General features: G+C 36.6%; 1 protein-coding gene across 1 annotated transcript in view; it reads left to right on the top strand.

The window, feature by feature from the left end:
- PDGFC (platelet derived growth factor C) overlaps positions 1–18,102 on the top strand; it is a gene marked incomplete at its 3' end in the record, with an annotated part of 131,232 nt that extends 113,130 nt beyond the window's left edge. Inside the window, exons 4-6 of the mRNA XM_080343628.1 lie at positions 11,505–11,712; positions 17,087–17,304; positions 17,986–18,102. Of these exons, the coding sequence (XP_080199754.1) occupies positions 11,505–11,712; positions 17,087–17,304; positions 17,986–18,102 (543 nt within the window). The remainder of the gene's footprint in view (positions 1–11,504; positions 11,713–17,086; positions 17,305–17,985) is intronic.
- Between the last annotated feature and the right edge of the window lie 1,494 nt (positions 18,103–19,596).

The following is a 19,596-nucleotide window of genomic DNA, read 5'->3' as shown; positions in this document are numbered from 1 at the left end:
AACTGGTACATGAGGACACAGTGGTGGTTCCTTTCCTGCAAAGCAATGTTTTGTTCAAGGCCTTTCTACCTTCAAGGCTAGGACAAGCTCTGATTTGCAGTGTCTGCTGTACAGGAATGTTGGGTGTGTTCCTTTTATTGTGATATGAAATGAACAGAAACCTGTTGTGGAATGTAATTTAACATGTATACTGAAGGATCAAATGAAAATTGCATGTACTGTAGAAGTCATTTTCATCACCGTTGCCAAATACACTTTCCAGTGGTAATAAACAGTCATTCCTGGTGTTTAAGGTTTGATGAACCTCCTGTGAACCTACTGGGATAAGTAAACATTTTCTTAACAACAGCTACCCATTTCTAACACCTAGAGGAGACTTATAGAACAGTTCTTGCCCTGACTCCAAACACTTGCTGTCATTCAATGTGGTTAAGCTTTTTATAAGTATTCACATATTTTGAGTAAAATGAGTAATTTAAAAAAAAAAAAAGTGTCTGCAAACATGATGTCCTTTAATTATGGCTGACCACATCCCCTGTCATAGAGGAATGCACAAAAAGTATTTTCTATTCAGAACAGCAGCACTTATGTTGCCTATCTGTTCCTTATAAACCACTGTCTGTCAAGTAAGAACTGGACCTTTGTGTACAGAACAATAATAAAAAATCCTTTTGTAAATCATAAATGTAACAGATGTATAAATTCTGTGTGTGTATACAAATGAAGTTTTTAATAATCACGGTTAAATCCATTTGCAAAAAGGTTTGAGCAAACGTTCATTTTACTGTATCTTATGTGCTCACTGAAGTCTGACTGTAGGAATCTCTTTTTGCATTGACTCATTTGTGCATTTACACTCTTATATTATTGTCTAATTACAATGATAGTCCTCCTTTTAGATGATAATTTCACATTTTAAGCATAATTCAGATTTTTCTTCTGCAAATTGTTCTTGCTGAAGTAAAAGCTATTCTACATTTCAGCCCCCAATGGATGTGTACACAGGACTTGCTTAGTATCAAAGTTTCAGTGAAAGAAGTCAATCTGTGGTGAGATTCTTTTACTTCTCCCTTTCTGCTAAACTTCAGCTAAATTTTGGAGCGAGGGGTCTCTGCACTAAATGTGACTTTTGATCTGTACTTATAAAAAATATTAGGATCTCATTATAAATACTGAGAAGAGAGATTCTCTTTCTTGCCCCTTGTCAGTATTTGATATGTAATTCTTATTAAGGTTTCCCTTCTAGAGAGGAATTGCAGGTGTAACACAACATTCATCAAAATAAGACATTCTAGATAATACCATTTAATGGACAAAAATACATCAGTTGCATATATAAAAAAGAAATAATCAGATTAATCCAATAGAATTAAGTGTTGGATATGGTATGTAATGATATTTATGCATCTCTCTTATTGACTCTACACATTTTTCCATTTAAGTTTACATTCACAAAATTAAGACAAAGTGTTTATTCACAGTAGCACTTGAAAAACACTTCTTACTTGGCTGTCTACTCATACAGGCATTCAAGTATCTTTGGATGTCCATGAAAGGATATTTTAGTGCAAAGTGTTGTTACTACTGTTACAAACAGTCATGAAGTACCCTACTGCCTTAATCACAAGCACAAAACAAAAAATAAGTTACATCAAGAGCTTGTAGTTCAAATACAAAAAGGTGATAGTGGGTATATGCAGAAAGCAATAAAGCACTGAAGGACTGAAAAAGTAGTTTTAGAAGGGTCTCTGTAGAGTTCTCCTTTAGCTCCTTAGTGAGAGCAGCATGAGGAGAAAACAGCAAGGAATCAATTCAGAGTTCTGCCCTGGAAATAGGTATGAGACTCCAGATGGCCTTTAACAATGAGAGGTGGTAGATTAGCACAGGGTAAACTTTAAATCTCATTAAATACTATGATGAGTAGTTTGTATAGTAAGCAAGAGTTGTACGAAGGTGAGAACAGAATTCCTGTTTAGGAAAATACTTTATATTTTCAAAATTTAGCATCCAGGAATCAGCAGCAGTCCTGTGTGTTGTTAACCTGCTGCCCTGAGCAGAAGACTGCTGACAATCTCCACTGCAAGTGAGCCAACCAAACTTTTAGCAGGTGCTTATAAAGGACACGCATTCCTTCACATGTTCAACACACTGAAATGATTCATTGCAGATGTTAATTTGTTTAGGACAGTTTTGTGAATATTAAAATGTTGTCAGACTTGGAGGTGATGATTTCTCAGATGTTGGGGTTTTGCTAGCTTTAGCACCATACTGCAAGCAAAAGACACATTCCAGGACTTTCTCCAAACAAAGATTTTATGACATTGGATGACAGAAACTATACTTCAGTAAATTATTTTGGAACATTGTTTTGCTTATACACAGTCTATTTTTAGGTTGTTTTCAGCAGGTACTTTGTCTGTAGAAACACACACACACACTTTGACTCTTTAAAATGTGTATGTAGGTGTTAGTATTGACCCTGATTGAATTAGACTAAATGTTTTTATATTAAGCATTCAAATAATACAAGAAAGAAAAATATGTACTGGATTTTTAACTTTTTAAAGTTGCAATTATAGTCCTCTTATGCACATGCATGAGGTAAATAAACACCTCATTAGCTTTAAACGTATTGCATATGTTTGGTTTGGGAACGTTGTAATGCAAGATTCTCTGAAGCTCAGAAATCAAATATTTTGCAGTTACTACGATACAAAAGGTAGACTTACTTTTTCTTATGGCATGTGTTTATAGTCGTATGGAGTGGGGAGAGCTCACTGTAAATTTTGGTTAAAGTCTCATTTAGAAGCGGGAGATGTATAAACAAGAAGATAATACTCACTAAAAGTTATGGGTTTGGAAGGAGTTCCTGTTTAGATATTACTCTGCTACAAGTATACTTTACAGGAACAAAACCGCAGGGATTATTGCTATCTAAAATTAGTTTAGCATATCTACAGTAATCTGAAATTAACCAAAAAGACAAGGTGATTGAGGAAAGGACTCTAGATGGAGACTAACATACTGATTTCACTTAAAGACTTTTTATGCCATGAGGATAGTCTATGCCATAGCTTGTTCTACACTATTAGACTTGATTCATTACAGACTGTTTAGTTTTAAATGCACCCTGTACAATTCAGTACATCAGGACATGCTTTCAGAATAAGGCTGTCTGGCCAATGAGTTGGAGTCATGAGAGGTCTTCTGTTTCTTTGAGTCTTCTGTCTAGAATCTTATAATTCAGTACTATGGCCACAAATTCCTAATGTAAGCAAATATGGTAAAAACCCATGGCAAAGGAAGGCATCAAAACTTGACTCCTTGCAGGTAGCAGGCTCAATTTCCAAGCTGTGTGGGCTCTAGGGTTTGCACGCTTCATGCTTTGAGACCTCTGCAGTTGCCAGATATGCTGGCAACACAGCTTTCAAGCAGAATTGTTTACATCTCTTCTCCCCTTAATTAACCAAAACAATAAATCAGTGAATGAAACTTCTTTCCCAAAAGAATATACAAATCACTAGATCATTTTGTAAAAAAACAAATACTTTCTGCAGAGAACAGGAGAGAGAAATTTAGTAATTTTTTAGTGCTTGTGAAATCCTGATGAACTCATGTGCGCTGCTTTGGTGAGACTTACCAGATGCACAGAAAAAACCCATAATTCCATGCAACTGCATTCAATAAAGATAGTTCTCCATGTGTATATATTTGCTAGGAACAGAAAACACTACAACTACCATGATGAAGTGTGTTGACAATAAGGCGCTCCATACAATACAGTACTGTGAGCATTAATTTTCTTTTTGCCTTTAAAGGGACCTAGGGTGGATTATTGCTGAAGCATGTGATCACAGGAAAAAGCAAAATGTATTCTAATACACATATGCACACACATGTATGTGTACACATGTGATTATAGATCACTAATTTACTGAGAGAATTAACCAAATCACTGAAGTTTTTAAAAAATGTCTTCCAGAAGTTATTGTTATTGATGCCATCCTCTGAGAGTTTATGAACTTGTTCTAGTTATGTGTCATCTTTGTTTCCACAGAAGCGGTTCTCACACTTATGCCATCTATTCCAAAGGGTGTCAGGGTGAACAGGTTTCGGGCAAAAAGCTGCGCTTTGCGAGGAGAAAGCTGACAATTAGTGACATCCTGCACTATTTTCATGCTGTGATTTTCTTTGAGAGCATCTCTCAGTTGTTTCCAGCACAATTAGGATTCCAGGCCTTCTCTGTGAACTGCACAGAAACTCTGTTTGAGGGAATATTTAAAGCTTAAAGTTTTGAGATAAAATCTATTTTTTGTTTAACCTGAGGAAACAAAACGTTCGGCTGCCCCTGACTCCACTTTTACACATTTTATTCCTATACTTACATTGGTGAGAGGCAAAAGCAGAAAGGCACAAACGCATTCATTTTTGCTTGTGACCTTTCTCCTGTGGGCAGTTAGGTCAAGGAGTGTAGAAATGATGCACATTTTGGGAAGTGATGCTCAAAGTGTGTAACAAAAACCGTCTTTGCAAAACCATCTTTGTCTGGCTTTAAGATGTAAATTGGTGCAAGCACACGGGTAGTCAGCAAATAAGGTCCTCATCGAGATAAAAGGAAAGCCCTTATGTGTATGAAGAGAGGCTGGACAACCTTCAGGTAGGCGGTTGTAGCACAACCTAAGAACAGAACGTTTAGGGAGCCTTTGAAAAGCAGAGAGCTGGAGGCCCAGCAAGGAAAGAAAGGGCTGTCATCCTGCATTCTGGATCTCACATGCAGTAACTAGTCAAATTGAGGAGGGTTGGTGCCCCTACCTGTATGTCATTTGACTGGCATAAGTTAGCCTCCCTGAAGTGAGGTTAGCTGGACAATATGCCTGTTTACTTCAGTGCCAGCGGAGCTTAATTTACCGGGCTACCTACTCAGCAGCTCCGGAGCTCCTGTGTCTGTTGTGCACCAATTCTTGCTGCTGTGACAGTAACTTCAGCTGAAGAGGAAGTACTGCCACGGATGGGAACTGCACCGGCCTTCCTGGCTTCCATCTCTGTCACATGCAAGTAAACAGCATTGCCTTATTCCCTGGCTTTGGCAGCCTAAATTTATTATCTGCCTTTGCTGCTTCTTTTTTTCGTTCCTTTGCCGGAGGCACAAAAAGAGGACCTGGAACTTGATTTCTCTGCTCAGGTGGTTGCTCACAGGCCCAGCTACAGGTCATTTCCACTTCCTTCTATGTTGGTACTTGAACAGGACTAATATTCTGCATAACACTGGTGCAGGTTAATGTTTTACAGAGAAGATGTCTTTACAGGTGACAGACTTTCACAAATGCATTAGCTTTTTGTACTACATACATGCAAGCAAGTAAAAGTTTGTGCTTTTTCAAGTAGGTCAGGATTTCTAGAGGTTTTTCACAGTTATTAGTGTACATACTTACAGGAGAAAAAAAGAAAGAGGTAATTGTTATGCGAAGAAGCTTCTATGTCCTCAGGGCAAACTTGAGAAGAGTTGGATATCTGCGCTCTCTCTCTCTCTCGTAGCTTCTAATGAATGGCTACCTGTGATTATAAGGGGGAAAAAAACAGGCTTTCTTTATTGTGAGTGTTACAAGAATGTGCATGTACTGTTAGTTTCAAGAGCATATCTCTAAATCTAAGCAGGACTTGAAGTGTTCCTATATAATAATTAAAAACAACAACAAAAAAAGCCGTAAGGATATTTCATTAGAAAAAATGTTATTTCTTTCAAAGTACTAATCCCGGTTGCTTTTCGGAGCTGGGCAGATTCTTCTGAGGTTTTCTTTATTACAGAGTCCCTTCTGATCTGATTAAACCATGCTAATGTTTAATAGTTTCTCCAAACTCTGCCAACGATGAATGGGTTTTTCACTTATAAACTGCCTAACAATGTTTTCTTCAAGACAAGAAACGAGAAAAATGGGGATTTCTTTTGTGGGGAGGGAATTATTTTAGACGTATTATTCACTACTTGGTAAGTGTCCGGTCATGCCAAGTATTTGACTCACTTGTTTTTGTTGTTCTAGTCTTAACTCGGGGATTGCGTTATTAAACACGAAATTCCTCATTCCTGGCTGCAGCACACTAACAAAATTACTTCTTGCCTCTCCTTTAACTGGAAGAGGGTAATGTCAGTAGCTTGACAGTCCTATCCTGTGAGAAAGGAGCAAAAAGAAGGCTTTGCTTAGATTGCGATGGTGCTTAAGAGCTGGTCTTGAGCAGATTGTAGATGAGTGCTGTTTTGTTCTGCATTATTTACCCGTGGAGTAGGTTCAGTGCAAGGAAAGAACTGATGGATACCGGCAGAACAGGAAGGGTTATATCGTACAGTTTCATGGCCAAAGTTTTACCCTTTATCTCTCTAAAATACTTCTGGATTCTTCAGATAAACCAGTAATGGGTATCTAATAAACGTTTATTGTATTCATACTCTCATAGAACTTGTGAGATCAAGGAATTCCCTTTGTGCTTATTCTACAGATTTGATAAGGCTGTGTTCCAAACCTGCATGCTATGAAATTCCTGGTGCCAGAGTGAATCTAAAAAGATTTGTGTTAGCAGCTGCTGTGCTTTTGGTTGTGATGGCTTAGCTGTTGGAGCTTTGCGCTGTGAATAAGATTGAGATTAAAGAGAAAGGGAAATGAAAAATATTCTTTTTCAGCAAGATTACTTCTTGTTTATGATGCAGCCACATACACAGTCATGCTGGTGTAGCAAGGAGGTGCTACTGCCGGATGCTTTACACCATGAAGCTGTGGCCTAAATACTGTGCTCAGGATCACACAGGAAATATGTGTCAGAACAAGAAATTAATCACAGATCTTCAAGTTAGGCTACATATGAAGTCATCCTTTAGGTTTAAGCTTCAGCTAGGTGACTTCAAATCCATTTTTTGCAGGTTTTGTTCAGATTTACTGCTTCACTGATGGTTGCCTTCTTATTCTACTTATGAGAGTGTCCTACACTTTGAGAAAGAGGGTAGATGGAGTAGCTTTGATTCCTTTAATAGGTCACAACTAACACTGTGAGCAACCTAAAATAAATTCTGCTCCTTAAGTTTATTTTGGGGCACCGTTGTTATGTATAATGTTCAGGGCTAGGTAATTTTGTTAGTCTTTGTATAAGTTAGTCTTTATTTTCTTCTTTTTTTTTCCAAGCCCATATCTTAAACTGTTAGTTAAATTTTGTCTGTTTACCTGTCTTTTACACTTGTAAACACCATAGGGGATTTTGAGAAGATATTTGTTTTGATAGACTGATGTGCACATATAGAAATACAATTTAACAGACCTAATGAAAATTCTATTTCATCCAACACTAATTGTCAATCTTGACTGTTCTGCAGGTCAGCAGAAACCTATGTTTTCTACTCTGCTTTTCATCCTGAGTAATTTCAACTAACAGTAGAGATGCAACTGTTTGGCTCTATCTTGATTTTAAACATGTTTATATTTATTAAAGTAAATTGAAATTGTTTCCTGGGCACAAAAACAAAACACAGAGTGTTCTGTTTATTAGAGGAATCACATTAAAATACAGAACTATTTCATGTATTTTAAAGATCTGTCTTGACAGAAATTAGTCATGCTCGGGTAAAAAAAATAAAAAAGGTTGTCTCAAATCTAGAACATTGGTATTAATCAAGGATGTGCTGCTACGATGGAAAAAAATATTTACCATCAATTAGTATTTATTGTGGGAAAGCTTAGAGAACATTACTTCCCAGTAAGTGGTCTCTGTCAGGAAAGTTATTCTGAATAGCTGCTGTACCTAAGCAAGCGTCTGCTGTCTTGGTTATGTCTGCCCTGTCAGATAAAGAGATGTCTGTTATATTACAGGTTAGCTGTGTGCTGGCTGACCTCTTACGGGAGACATGATATAGTTCTGTGGGGTAAGTCAGGTGATGCCAGCTATAGAATAGACGTATAGTTGTCACAGAGCTACTTCATTGTAAAATCGTCTTCATTTTCTCCATCAACATTACACAGCAGAGCAGCTACAGCTTGTTGGTGGTCCTCCTGTGAGGTTTTCACACCACCATTGGGCAGTGACATTGCACCTCTGAGGCCACGGGCAGAGTAGGAATGTCAAGAGAGCTGCAGATTAATATCTGAGCACATGGATTTTTATCTGAGATTATTTAATTGGAAGGAATTATAACAGAAGTGATGGACTTGTTATAAAGTGAGAGGAAGCTCCAATTGAGGAGCATTTCAGCGTTTTTGAAGTTGCAACAGTGATCTAACATTTCAGACTTATGCTGAAATTTAGCATTTGCTTGTTCTAAAAGGTATGGCCATTGGTGAAGCTGAGGTTTAATTTCTTGCCTTGTCATTTCTCCTGTTACCTTCTCTGAGAGTAAAACCTTATTGCAGCTGTAAGCATTGCCTATAGAACACAGAAAAAACTTCAGGAAAGCCAAGTGAAATTATAAATTTTATGAAATTCCAAGACATAATTTTATTCAAAGAAAGGAGTACCATTTATGCTGCCCTGGATGTTCTGTCCAAAAGATTTAAATTATAAAATGTAGTACCTATTAGCAAGTAAAAGCAAAGTAGAGTATAATTTGAATTACCATTTATATTAAATAACTTATTGAACTGAGATTTCATAAAGGTCTTTATGTTATAAATGACAGCACTTATAGCTTTATGACATCAATAATCTTTAATCTTTGGCACATTTTAACTGTCATTTAAATTTACTAAATTAGGAGATTATTGGGAAAAACAATCTTGAGATTTTAACTACTTTATTCTAAAACGTTCATCTTCAAAGTTGTGCAATTTTGCTACTTCAATTACTTTTTCTTCATGTTTTGGTTTGCTGTGAGAATAATTAGAAAGTGATGACAATTTTAATTGTGTTACCATTAAATGCAATGATTCGCCATATCCTCATAAAGTTTTAACTGAGGTAAATGCCTACTGAATCCAGAATCCAATAAATAGATGGATTAGTTCCTATATATGTGTTGCGAAGTGTGCATGTTCTAAATTATAAATGTGGGAATAGATTCTAGATGAATGAATTTTCATCTGGAATCCATCTATTTCATTGGCATAAAAAAAAATCCCAGTACAAGTAAGACACTGAAGTAAATTCTTCAGCTGGAAGCAAAATAGATTTTTTTTTTTTTTTTTTTTTCATCAGGTACTAGTTCTACCATTTGATCCTTACTTTGTTTTTCACAGTAGCAAAATCCTACACTTCAAACCAGGAAATGTGACCATTACAAATACATCATTGTGGAGAAAAACAGGAAGAAAAAGTTTGGAGTATTTATTTTTTTGACCATCTGAATTATAGTGTCACAGAACTATTTTGAAACTTGCTGAGTAGCATGTTTTGCTAAGAGCAAATATTTAAATTATAGACCAGAATCTGTTGTTTTATTATCATAACCTAATAGATGGGTCAACATGTTATTATTTTTAATGTAGGCAATGGAAATAAGAGGAAAATAGATATTTTAACTTTTTGAAATCCACATTCATCCAGAATGGGAATCAACTATTTCACTCAGTCTATGGAAATGATGCTAGATTAGCAAAACAAAAATATGGTAAAAAGTTAATAGTAGCAGCACACTAGATCTACATGTTGTATTATCTTTACAAGACTCCCAGTTAAAAAGCAGCACAAATCATTCTAGTAACTGCATTTCTTGAAGATGAAGAGAGAAAAACCCTTGGACCTAAATATAGGAAGGGCGTGGTGGTTACTTTCATTTGCTGCCCTTTTAACCACACACTTAGCTGCATATTTAATAGAATTGAGACCGGGGAAAGGAAAATAAAAATATTGGTATGAAATACAGCTATCATGAGCATATGTATTTTAGAAAACTGCTATTTAGTATGTAGTGTTGCAAAGATTATTTTAGTAAATTTTTTTCCTGCATAACTGTACACTTTTCATCAATTTCCCTGATCATCTTGAAAAAGTAAATTAAATTTATTTGACATTACAGATGGAAAAAAAATCCAGTATTTCTACACTTCACATTACAGTACCAGAAGTGCCATCTTGACACTAACTGGCCGAGGATTTTTAAATATATAAAAATACATATTAATAAATATAAATAAATATATATGTTGTGCAATACTAACAGGCTCTGCACATGGAAGGGACAAGAAGCATATTAGTTCACTTATTGGAGAAAAATTGAGTCCTTCATTCTTAATATTATGTTACAGGATTCTTGTAGAAAAATTCAGCAAGGAACCTCAGGAGGTTTCCAGCAGACAATTCTGAGGTCAGACTATTGCTCAGGGCTTTATAGAGTCAGGTTTTGAAAGCCTCCAATGAGGGACACTGTGCAGCCTCTCTGGGAACCTTTTCCAAAACCTGACTGTATTTATAGGAATAAATTTTCCCTAAATCTTATATGGATTACAGTAGTGATGCATGTAGTACTGCCCATGTAAGTCTGAGATTTCTTGTCCTTCCCATCCCTTAAATCAGCTTTGCATACAAATCTTTCTTCGTCTTTCTTACATGATCCAGATAAATTGCTCTGGTGTAGCACTGTGGCCAAAATGTCTGTAGTGTTGTCTGCCTATATAAAATCCTAAATAAACTTATGGTGTTTCAGCAGCAGCTTTCTTCTTGGGCTTCCCTTCCTGCCTTTTTTTCTTCTTTGAAAATACAAATCAATGCATAATTTTTAAATAGGTTGCAGAGTGAGCAAAGCCAGAAGTCTGACTTTGCTTGAATTGCCTGTGACTGAGTACCCCTGATCCAGTGAGTCTGTCAGTACGGTTTGTGCTGTGGGAAAGTACATAGACTTTTTCGGTTCTCAATTTCAGCATCTGAGTATTTTCAGTATCCTTGGGAACTTGTTTTTTTTTTTTTCTTCTGAAGGGAGAAATAATTACAGTACTGCCAGATGTTGTTATTACTCTGTTCATTATTGTTTAAACAGAAACATAATTCTTAGTGCTGTATGGAACACAACTGGTGCCTTTTTTTCATCTACAGATGAGAGCAGGAATATTTGCTATCTTTGTACTAGGATACGTCCACATTTTACGTTGAAAGATGAGATGACAAAGATTATGGCTAAGTTTCAGAGGAAAGGCAGCATTGGAAATGTATGTTTCCTCAAATTTCTAGGAGGTTACAGTAATTGCCTGTAATGGGGCCGTATTTTCAAATCATTCTCTGTTCTATTTCTAAAGTCTTGTCCATCATTTAGTGGACTTCTTCAAAGAGCAGGTACAGCGGCATGCTATCTTCAAGGCTAGGAATGTAAGAAGTGGGAAATCTGTCTAGTGGAAGTTTGTTTACAATTATCGCTGAAGAATAATTAGGTACTTTTTGACTCTTGCCATTTTTCTTATTAGTTAAACTGTACATTGGAAACAAGCTAGCCACTTATAAACTTTCCCAGCTCCATAACTTCATAAAGTATAGCACTTCATCAAAGCAGATCCATTAACCCTCTGACTGGTACCCTTCTCTTCTCTTGGCTTTGATTGCAGCACCACACAGAAGCACCGAGCCCATCATTGCTCCCCCCATCAGCTTTACCGCTGGATGTATTAAACAATGCCGTTGCTGGATTTAGCACTGTGGAAGAACTCATCCGGTACCTTGAACCAGATCGCTGGCAATTGGATTTGGAAGATTTGTACAGACCAACGTGGCAACTTCTTGGAAAGGCATATATTCATGGGAGGAAATCGAGAGGTAAATTACTCTTCTGTCCAGCCTTGCAAGGGAGGATGTTAGAAATACAGCAGAGAACATTGTTGTTAGCTATTCTCACCATTATCTTATCTGAAAAAAGGACAATAACTAAACTCAAAACTTAAAGGAATTTAGCAGGATAAAGTAACAAGTGTGGGTGGGGGGAATAGAAGCAGACAGAGTATTTTTCTGTAGGGAACCTGGGAGATCTTTATTTCCACAAAGTAGCAGAGCATTGTGGGTGGGTAACATAATCTGACTTTGTGGCTTTCTTTTTTTATGGAGAGCAAAAGCTTTATTTTTCATTTGGGATAGGTAATTTCTTACATTTACTGTATCATGTAAACAATTAGTCTATTTCTTTAGAATTGTTCTGGTCTTTATACCATATGAATTGAGAACAATTAGCTAAATATTCTTCTTCCATGACACCTCATGAAATCCCTGTGTCCATATCCAGTTTTGTGACCCAGTCGTCAACTTAGTCAGATATAAAGTAGACTATGTACTTCAAGACTTGTGGAGCTATTTCTTGTTCAGCAAGTCATTTTCTTCCATCTATGTTTGACATTAATGAATTTTCTACCGCATATTATCCAGATACTGCCCACTATTTCATGTTTATGGATTCCATGCAGTCAATACCACCTTCCTTGCTCACCATAACTGAATAGACTCCTTTGTTGACAAGCGTAAACTAGATTATCATCTGATGAGCAAAAAAAGGGAGGAACTAAAACCTTTCATAACTCCATTTTCAGTTTTTGACAGCTAATTCTTGGATCAGGGTCTAAAAATTGACCCTTCTACCCTATCTGTATTGCTACAGTTATGCACACAGCAGCTAAATAAAGAGTCAAAGAGGAGGAAATATCTTTAAAATTTTTCAGCAATGGAGCATGCCTTTCGGGTAGTCATTTAAGACTTTCCTAATGAAAGAGATTCAGTATTTGCCAAATTTATGCATAAGCATACAGTAGATGGGAGAAAAACGAAATGTAATTTGTGAAACCTTACATAAACTAAAATGGAGGCATTGGATAACATCTATACAGACAAAAGCAACTCCATACAAGATATATCTTAGAAAGAAGCTAGCACAGTAAATCTTTTAAAGACTTCTAATTAGATGCTGAAATAGATTTTTCCACTGAATAAACATATCACGGTATTGCCACATTTGTCTCTGAGAGACCACCCTCAGACTGTATTACTGAATGTGTAATCTAATAGTTTGAGGTGGAAAATATGTCCAGTTGAGATGACATGGTATTAACTGTTAGGTATACTCAATAGATACGGAAGGCAAACTTTTAAAAAATGTTATTCCTTCTAGTAGCATCTTTGCTCTATTTAAAAACCTTTATACGAAATGTTTGGGAGAAGTGCATGCCCCAACATGTTTAGTTTTTTTCAAACTCTTTGATTCTATAATTAGATCAGTTTTATTTTTGCAATATTTCAGTTTAAAGGCTATATTACTGTCTTGCTTTCACAAACATTAGTTTGCGTCTAGATTAAATGAAAATGTAATTAAAAGTATAAGTTACTTTATATAGAGAAAAGTATTGTCCTCTACTCCCACTTAATAATTCATATGAAAAGGACTATATTTAGACAACCTAAATTCCACGGTACTTCTGTGTCTGATGTTTTCCCTGGATAAAATGCTTCCATAAACTTCTAGCCAGGAAAGAAGAACCGTCAAGTTCAGAGGCTTTGATCTCTAAATATAGTCCTAAATTCTTTTATACTATTAAACATACTTAAAAATAAAATATATTTTGCTGTGCAAAAAAAAATGATCCCATTGCTTTCCACAGAAATCTATGCATAATCATTAGACCATATTCTGACATCTGCTTAAGAAGAAGAGTAACAATCCAACCACAGTCCTTAGTAGATGCTCTTCTCATATTGTTACGTGACTTTTTGTTTGGTTGTATTTTTTATTCCTCATTTGGGGTTTTGTAACAGCCCTGTCCTATTGCAGGAACCATTAAGTAACTCTTAGGAGCATGTCCAAGGTGCTTAAGAATGAAAACCAACCTGCCGCTATCTGTGCCCACACAAAAGTGCCCCAAATAGAATTTAACTTTTGTTGATGCTGAGAGCAGAATTCACCTGGAAAAAATGTCTGGGAAAGAGGGTTTCCCATGGTACTCGATACAGGTCCAAGAAGCTTCATTGCCAATTGCAGAACACAGTTACTTTTAGGCTGGTGTGAACATGTATTACTTCAGTTGTATGTGCCAGTGAAGGAACACTTTTGAAATGGACTTTACTGTAGATCTACCTGCATCTATTTTTTTTTTTTTTATCCCTCTTTTCCTTCTCCCCTTATTTTATTTTAGTGTTTCCCATTCATTTGCTACTACAGAGCCTTCCACTCCTTCTGAGCTAGTGCTTGACAAAAGAACTTTGACTGTTGTGTCAAACATGATACATGAGTGGAAGCCAAGTTGAAGGAGTGTTTAAATGTTCACATTATAACAGGTACTGTAACTCAGTGCACTTGGGAAATCCACATAACCTTTTATTGTGGTTAAGTAAACACTTTTAAGGGAATATATACATTCTCTCATCTAGCTTCATGCCCACAGTGTGTTAAAATAAATTTTGGACAGACAGATACTCTTTGAAAAAATAACAGCTTCATTCACACACTTCAAAGAAGTGATTATATAAGCACTAGATAAATTTGCCACAGACCTTTTAATGAAGTTGAATTACTTAAGGCAGGGCAAGGGTTCATTGTGAGGTATAATAGCAATATACCTTAGTACACTGTAAAGCATGGAAACAAAACATGACATTTCTCATCTCTCCTGAAGCCTGTCGTAACAGTAACGCCCAATCAAAGATATCTGTCAAGAGCTGATTGTGTGTTCTTCCACAGAATGTTTTCAAAATTTGGGTCTGCCGATCTGAGGCACTCAGTTCAAATTTGTTCCGATTTTGTGACAAAATGTGTAATACACTTGCTGCTCGTTTTAGTGCATTGCCCTTTCCTCTGTGTCATAACTACAGCAAGTATCAGGAAATGGATCTGTCCCTCAGTTGCTGCCAGTAAGCCGGAGGCAGCTGAGGAGCACCAGGCCCCACAGGCAGCTCTCCCGCTGGTGGGTGGGCTGGCTGGACCAGACATCCATGCCCAGCTCCCCTTTTCCGCTTCTGATGGTGAAGGGCTGAGCAGCAATTGTTTTAGGGTGCATAAGCTCAGCTTTTTGACATTAAGTAAACCAAGCATGTCAGCCCCTGTAGAAATCTACCAGTAGGAAGTACTAGCAGAACTAGCATTACTCTCTTTGTGTTTTAGGCATTTTATTCTCATTCAGACAGTTAACTTATTATATGTTTGAAAACGTAACAGAAGCACTTGATTCCTGATTGATGAAGGTAGATATGTCCACCCTCCAAATGACTCAGCCCAGAGCTATTTATTAGCTGATCAAAAGAGTTTAAGTAATTTCTAATTTCTCACAGTGAATCTCTCCCCTGGATGTTTTGTCTCTCTTTTCCTTTGCTCCCTTCTCAGCTTTCCCCAAGGAATGCTCTTTCATTGTGGGAGGCAGGCTGGCGTCCTATCAGTAACTTTATTGGAGTTATTACACACTCCTTGCTTTTAAAAATCAGATTGTTTATTTAGGAGCCTGTGTTAACCTGATAGTGATGGAATGAAGAGCCTCAGCTTGGCATTCACTGTAAATGCAAGCACAGAAAAGGCTTCAGTGTCTTTAACTGACCTTTCACAACAATAAACCCTTATTTATGGATGACAGTGTATGGATATGGTCTGCAAAGGAAATCTTTGAAGAAACATGGAATGAAATTGCTACCCAAAGATCTGCTCATGTGACAGTACTAGTGAGCATTTCTACTAGAGAAATGCATCTTCTAAATTACTTTTATTTCCTAGGTGTTTAAACAGAATTGAGAGGTGTTATCTTGCCTTGATAGGCTGAAGTTCTCCTCGGTGACCTCTAGAGGCTTTTTACCTAGTCAATAGTGGGGAAAAAAGTTCTTCCTAGAGAGTGATTCAGATCAGGAACATATTTTAGCTTTAAACAAACTGCTAGCAATAACTATAACGTATTTGTCAAGTAATATCAGTGCACTAGGAGTTTTTTTCTTGTTTCTTCTTGATTTAGCTCAAAACCAGGTAGTTTAAAGCTCTTTGCTGCTTTGCTCAAGACCTCTACTTCAGTCATCTCAGTAGCCATAGTATCATAGTGTTTGTTTGTTCGTTTGTTTGGGTTTTTTTAACCAGATAAACTGCCCCTGTGAATTAACCATTTTTTCTGTTCCTTGATGATGGTAGGTTTGGAGAGAAACAGTTCAGACAAAAGATCCCAGATTCTGATCATTAGAGTCTGGCTTTTCTAAAATAAATTAATTTACACTACTTTTCACCAAAGAAAAATATATATTAATTTTTTCACTAAACCAATCCCATATTTTTCAGTCTTAACAGACTCTTTCAATACTTGTGTTTTCTTAACTATGTACCTAAGGTGAACCTAAAGGAGCTTTGCCCTGTTTCAGATCTGTTCATGAGCTTGCTGTTCAACCATTGGCATAGTGAAGCTTCAGTGGATCCAGTTTATAGGGAAACTGGTGCCAAGTATTAATACCTTCAACTTGCACTTCAAGTTAGGTGCTTATAAGGAGGAGCTGTATTTTATTTAAGACATATCAAGTGAAAACAAAAACCAGAATAGCAACAGAAATTCATGTATATGCTGCTTTGAAGGAAAAAGGGAAAAACTGAGTGTACCAATAGTTATATAGGTACGCATGCTTGTGGACTTACTTGTTGTCTGTACAGTATTCACTGATGATGAATAACTTCTTGAAGTTAGTAGTCCATAGAAGTGAGTTCTTCTTAGATATAAATGGTTTGATCCTTTCATATATTTACATTACCCTGTGAAGAAGTTTGAATGCTTTATGCAAATGAATTTAAAAATGTGTTTTGAGGTTTGCAGGATTCTTAATTACTATGTGAGTTTCTTCAATCCAAAATTATTATAGAATAGCAACACTAGAGCTCAGAGTATGAGCGTGAACAAAGGGAACTCCATTAGGGTTGACTTGATGAAACATTTATTGGAACATAGTAGCCAAAGCTTGTTTGTTTAATTTGAATCGATTCTTCCAGGGTTATAAAATAACTTGGTGAATACTCCTGTACAACAATCATTCAATTTAGTTGTCATGGTATTCATCTAACTGCAGTATTATACTTGTGTGCTGAACCTGCACCACCTGCACAAAAATGAACTTTCCTCAAGGGTTCTGCATTGCTGAAGTTGGTTTACCACAATGAAGTTGGATTATGAATCAGAAAACACCACTTTGTTTGTCTCTGCAGTGGTCGATCTTAACCTCCTCAAGGAGGAGGTGAGGCTCTATAGTTGTACTCCTCGCAACTTCTCCGTGTCACTGAGGGAGGAGCTGAAGCGAACTGACACCATCTTCTGGCCATTGTGTCTTCTGGTCAAACGCTGTGGTGGAAACTGTGCCTGTTGTCATCAGAGTTGCAATGAGTGCCAGTGCGTACCAACAAAAGTCACCAAAAAATATCATGAGGTATGCCCTTTTTTTTACATTTGTATGTTTGGAAATAGCAAAAGCCAATCAAGGAATTTATTTCTACTATAGGAATAAACCAATGTTAATGTTTTAAAATTTTATGTAGCACACTTACAGCATTTTTTTAACCATTTTAATGAGGTGTTACATTAAAAAAAATGTAATAGCTTCCTTGTTACAGTATTCTTCTGTTGAACTATTAAGTCATTCCTGAGGTATTTGTTTACTGGTGCAGTTCAGACACATCACAACTACACCTCCTTCATCAGCTTTCTCTAGTGGTAGAAGTGAACTTTATGAAGGAACAGATATCTGTCCATTTCTGTTGTTATAAATCTGTACCTAAATTACTTATGATATAATGATTTAATGATTCTATTTGGTTAATTGTAGCATTAGCCCTTAAATAAAATTAAGTAGAAATACAAATCTGCAAGACACTCTTCTTTGAAAAAAGCAAGTACTTGTTCAAAGTTTTTAATCAAATTCATACAGGGCTTCAGAGAAAAGCAGATACAATAATTAGTGGGTGGAATAAATGAAGAAATTCAGCTGAGGAAAACCTATTTCTTTTAATAGGTTTCCTGTCATCCGGTGTGTTTCCAGTGGAATCTAGCTCATAGTCAAGGTGTGTGGTGAAGCACTTGCTGTTTTCTTGATGCTTGTCTTCTCCTTCAGGTTCTTCAGCTGAAGCCGAGGATTGGCGTCCGAGGATTGCATAAATCATTGACAGATGTACCCTTGGAACACCATGAGGAGTGTGACTGTGTGTGCAAAGGGAATACTGAAGGATAAAAATTATTTAATTGTGCTGTTTTCTTTCAAAGCACATTCAATCAATGGCTGATTCTATTATGGGGCTTGTGCATTATCTCCTTCTGTAATCTCACTTGTTTGCTTTGGGGATCTTCCATCTTCAAGATTCACAGTGAGCTCTAAAAAGAGGAGAAGCCAAACTGGGATTATATGTTGTGTGACAGCTCTGTTTGGAGGCCCAGTGAAAGGATGGGAGAAAGGCATCAATGAGGGATTTAAAATATATGTATTGTTTTTGTCCCCCGTGGTTTTATTGACAATACATGGATCTATAATTTAGGAGTAAAAATAAAGTTAGAAGGCTCACTTCATGGAGACTTGATCCTGCTGGCTGTCGCATTTCTACAGCTCCAGTACATCTGGCCTCTGGTTGAAAACACCTGAAATCTTCCTTTCTGTGTTCAACTACTCCTAGGTACTCTAAATTGAAGCATTCTCTGTTGTACAAACTTGGGGTAAAAGAGACTGTCTTGTTCCAAATCAAACTTAATTTCTCTAATGCTGGTAGGAAGGACTGGATTTTTCCATATGCTCTAGTAAAGCTCCTGCCTTTTAGAAAGAAGACTGGACAATAACGTGAGCTAAGGAAGCAAATATTGAAAAGAACAGCGCCTTTTTTCTTACTACTATGGCTGATGATTTTTTGTTTGTTTGTTTGTTATTTTTTATCGTGTACATTTTTATACTCTCCTTTTGACAATATAACTATTTGCTTTTCTAAACTTGTTAAATATATCTATTTTTACCAAAGGTATTTAATATTCTTTTTTTTTATTACAACCTAGATCAACTATTTTTTAGCTTTGTGAGACTTTAAAGCCAGATTTATACAGCTGGAGTAACAGAGGTGTGGTTACAATGGGAAAGGAGCATGATGATTTCTTTGCAGTTTGTTGCTACACAGTGAAAATATAGTTTTTTACCTGGATGCACAGTAAAAATAAACAGAAATGCGTGGATGAAGCTCTAAGCTTGCTAGCTCCATGGCACTGAAAATATGAGAGATGGACATTACTATAAGTGGTTTCAGAAGCTGACTCTAAAAATTCCCTCTCTCCATTCTGGCCTTTGTTCTGGTAGAAAAGAAATGACCCTAGATAGATGCATTCTGGTTTGTTTAACTCTTTAATTTCTTTAAAGTAGGATGATCTATGATGTAAGAAAAGCAGCCCAGTGGCTTGCAGCCTTCATGATACATCAAGGTCATGGGAAGGCAGCCTTGTTAATGTTGAAGTGTATGGTTTTCCATCGAAGGTTACAGCTGTTTAAGAACTGTTTGCTCACAGGATCATTACACTCTTCAGTACAGTTTGATGAACTATGGTTTCATTCTTCTGTACGCTATATTCATTAACCAATACACTTATCCCACCCTATGCAAATTGAAAAGGAAAAGGAAAAGTATTTTGCTTGTAAAATGCTTTAACATTATGCCTAGTTTATTTTTTTGACTATTGGATTTGCAGATTGTAA

Source organism: Nesoenas mayeri, assembly GCF_963082525.1.
Source record: "Nesoenas mayeri genome assembly, chromosome: 4".
Taxonomy (NCBI): domain Eukaryota; kingdom Metazoa; phylum Chordata; class Aves; order Columbiformes; family Columbidae; genus Nesoenas; species Nesoenas mayeri.
This window is presented reverse-complemented; position numbering and strand designations above follow the sequence as displayed.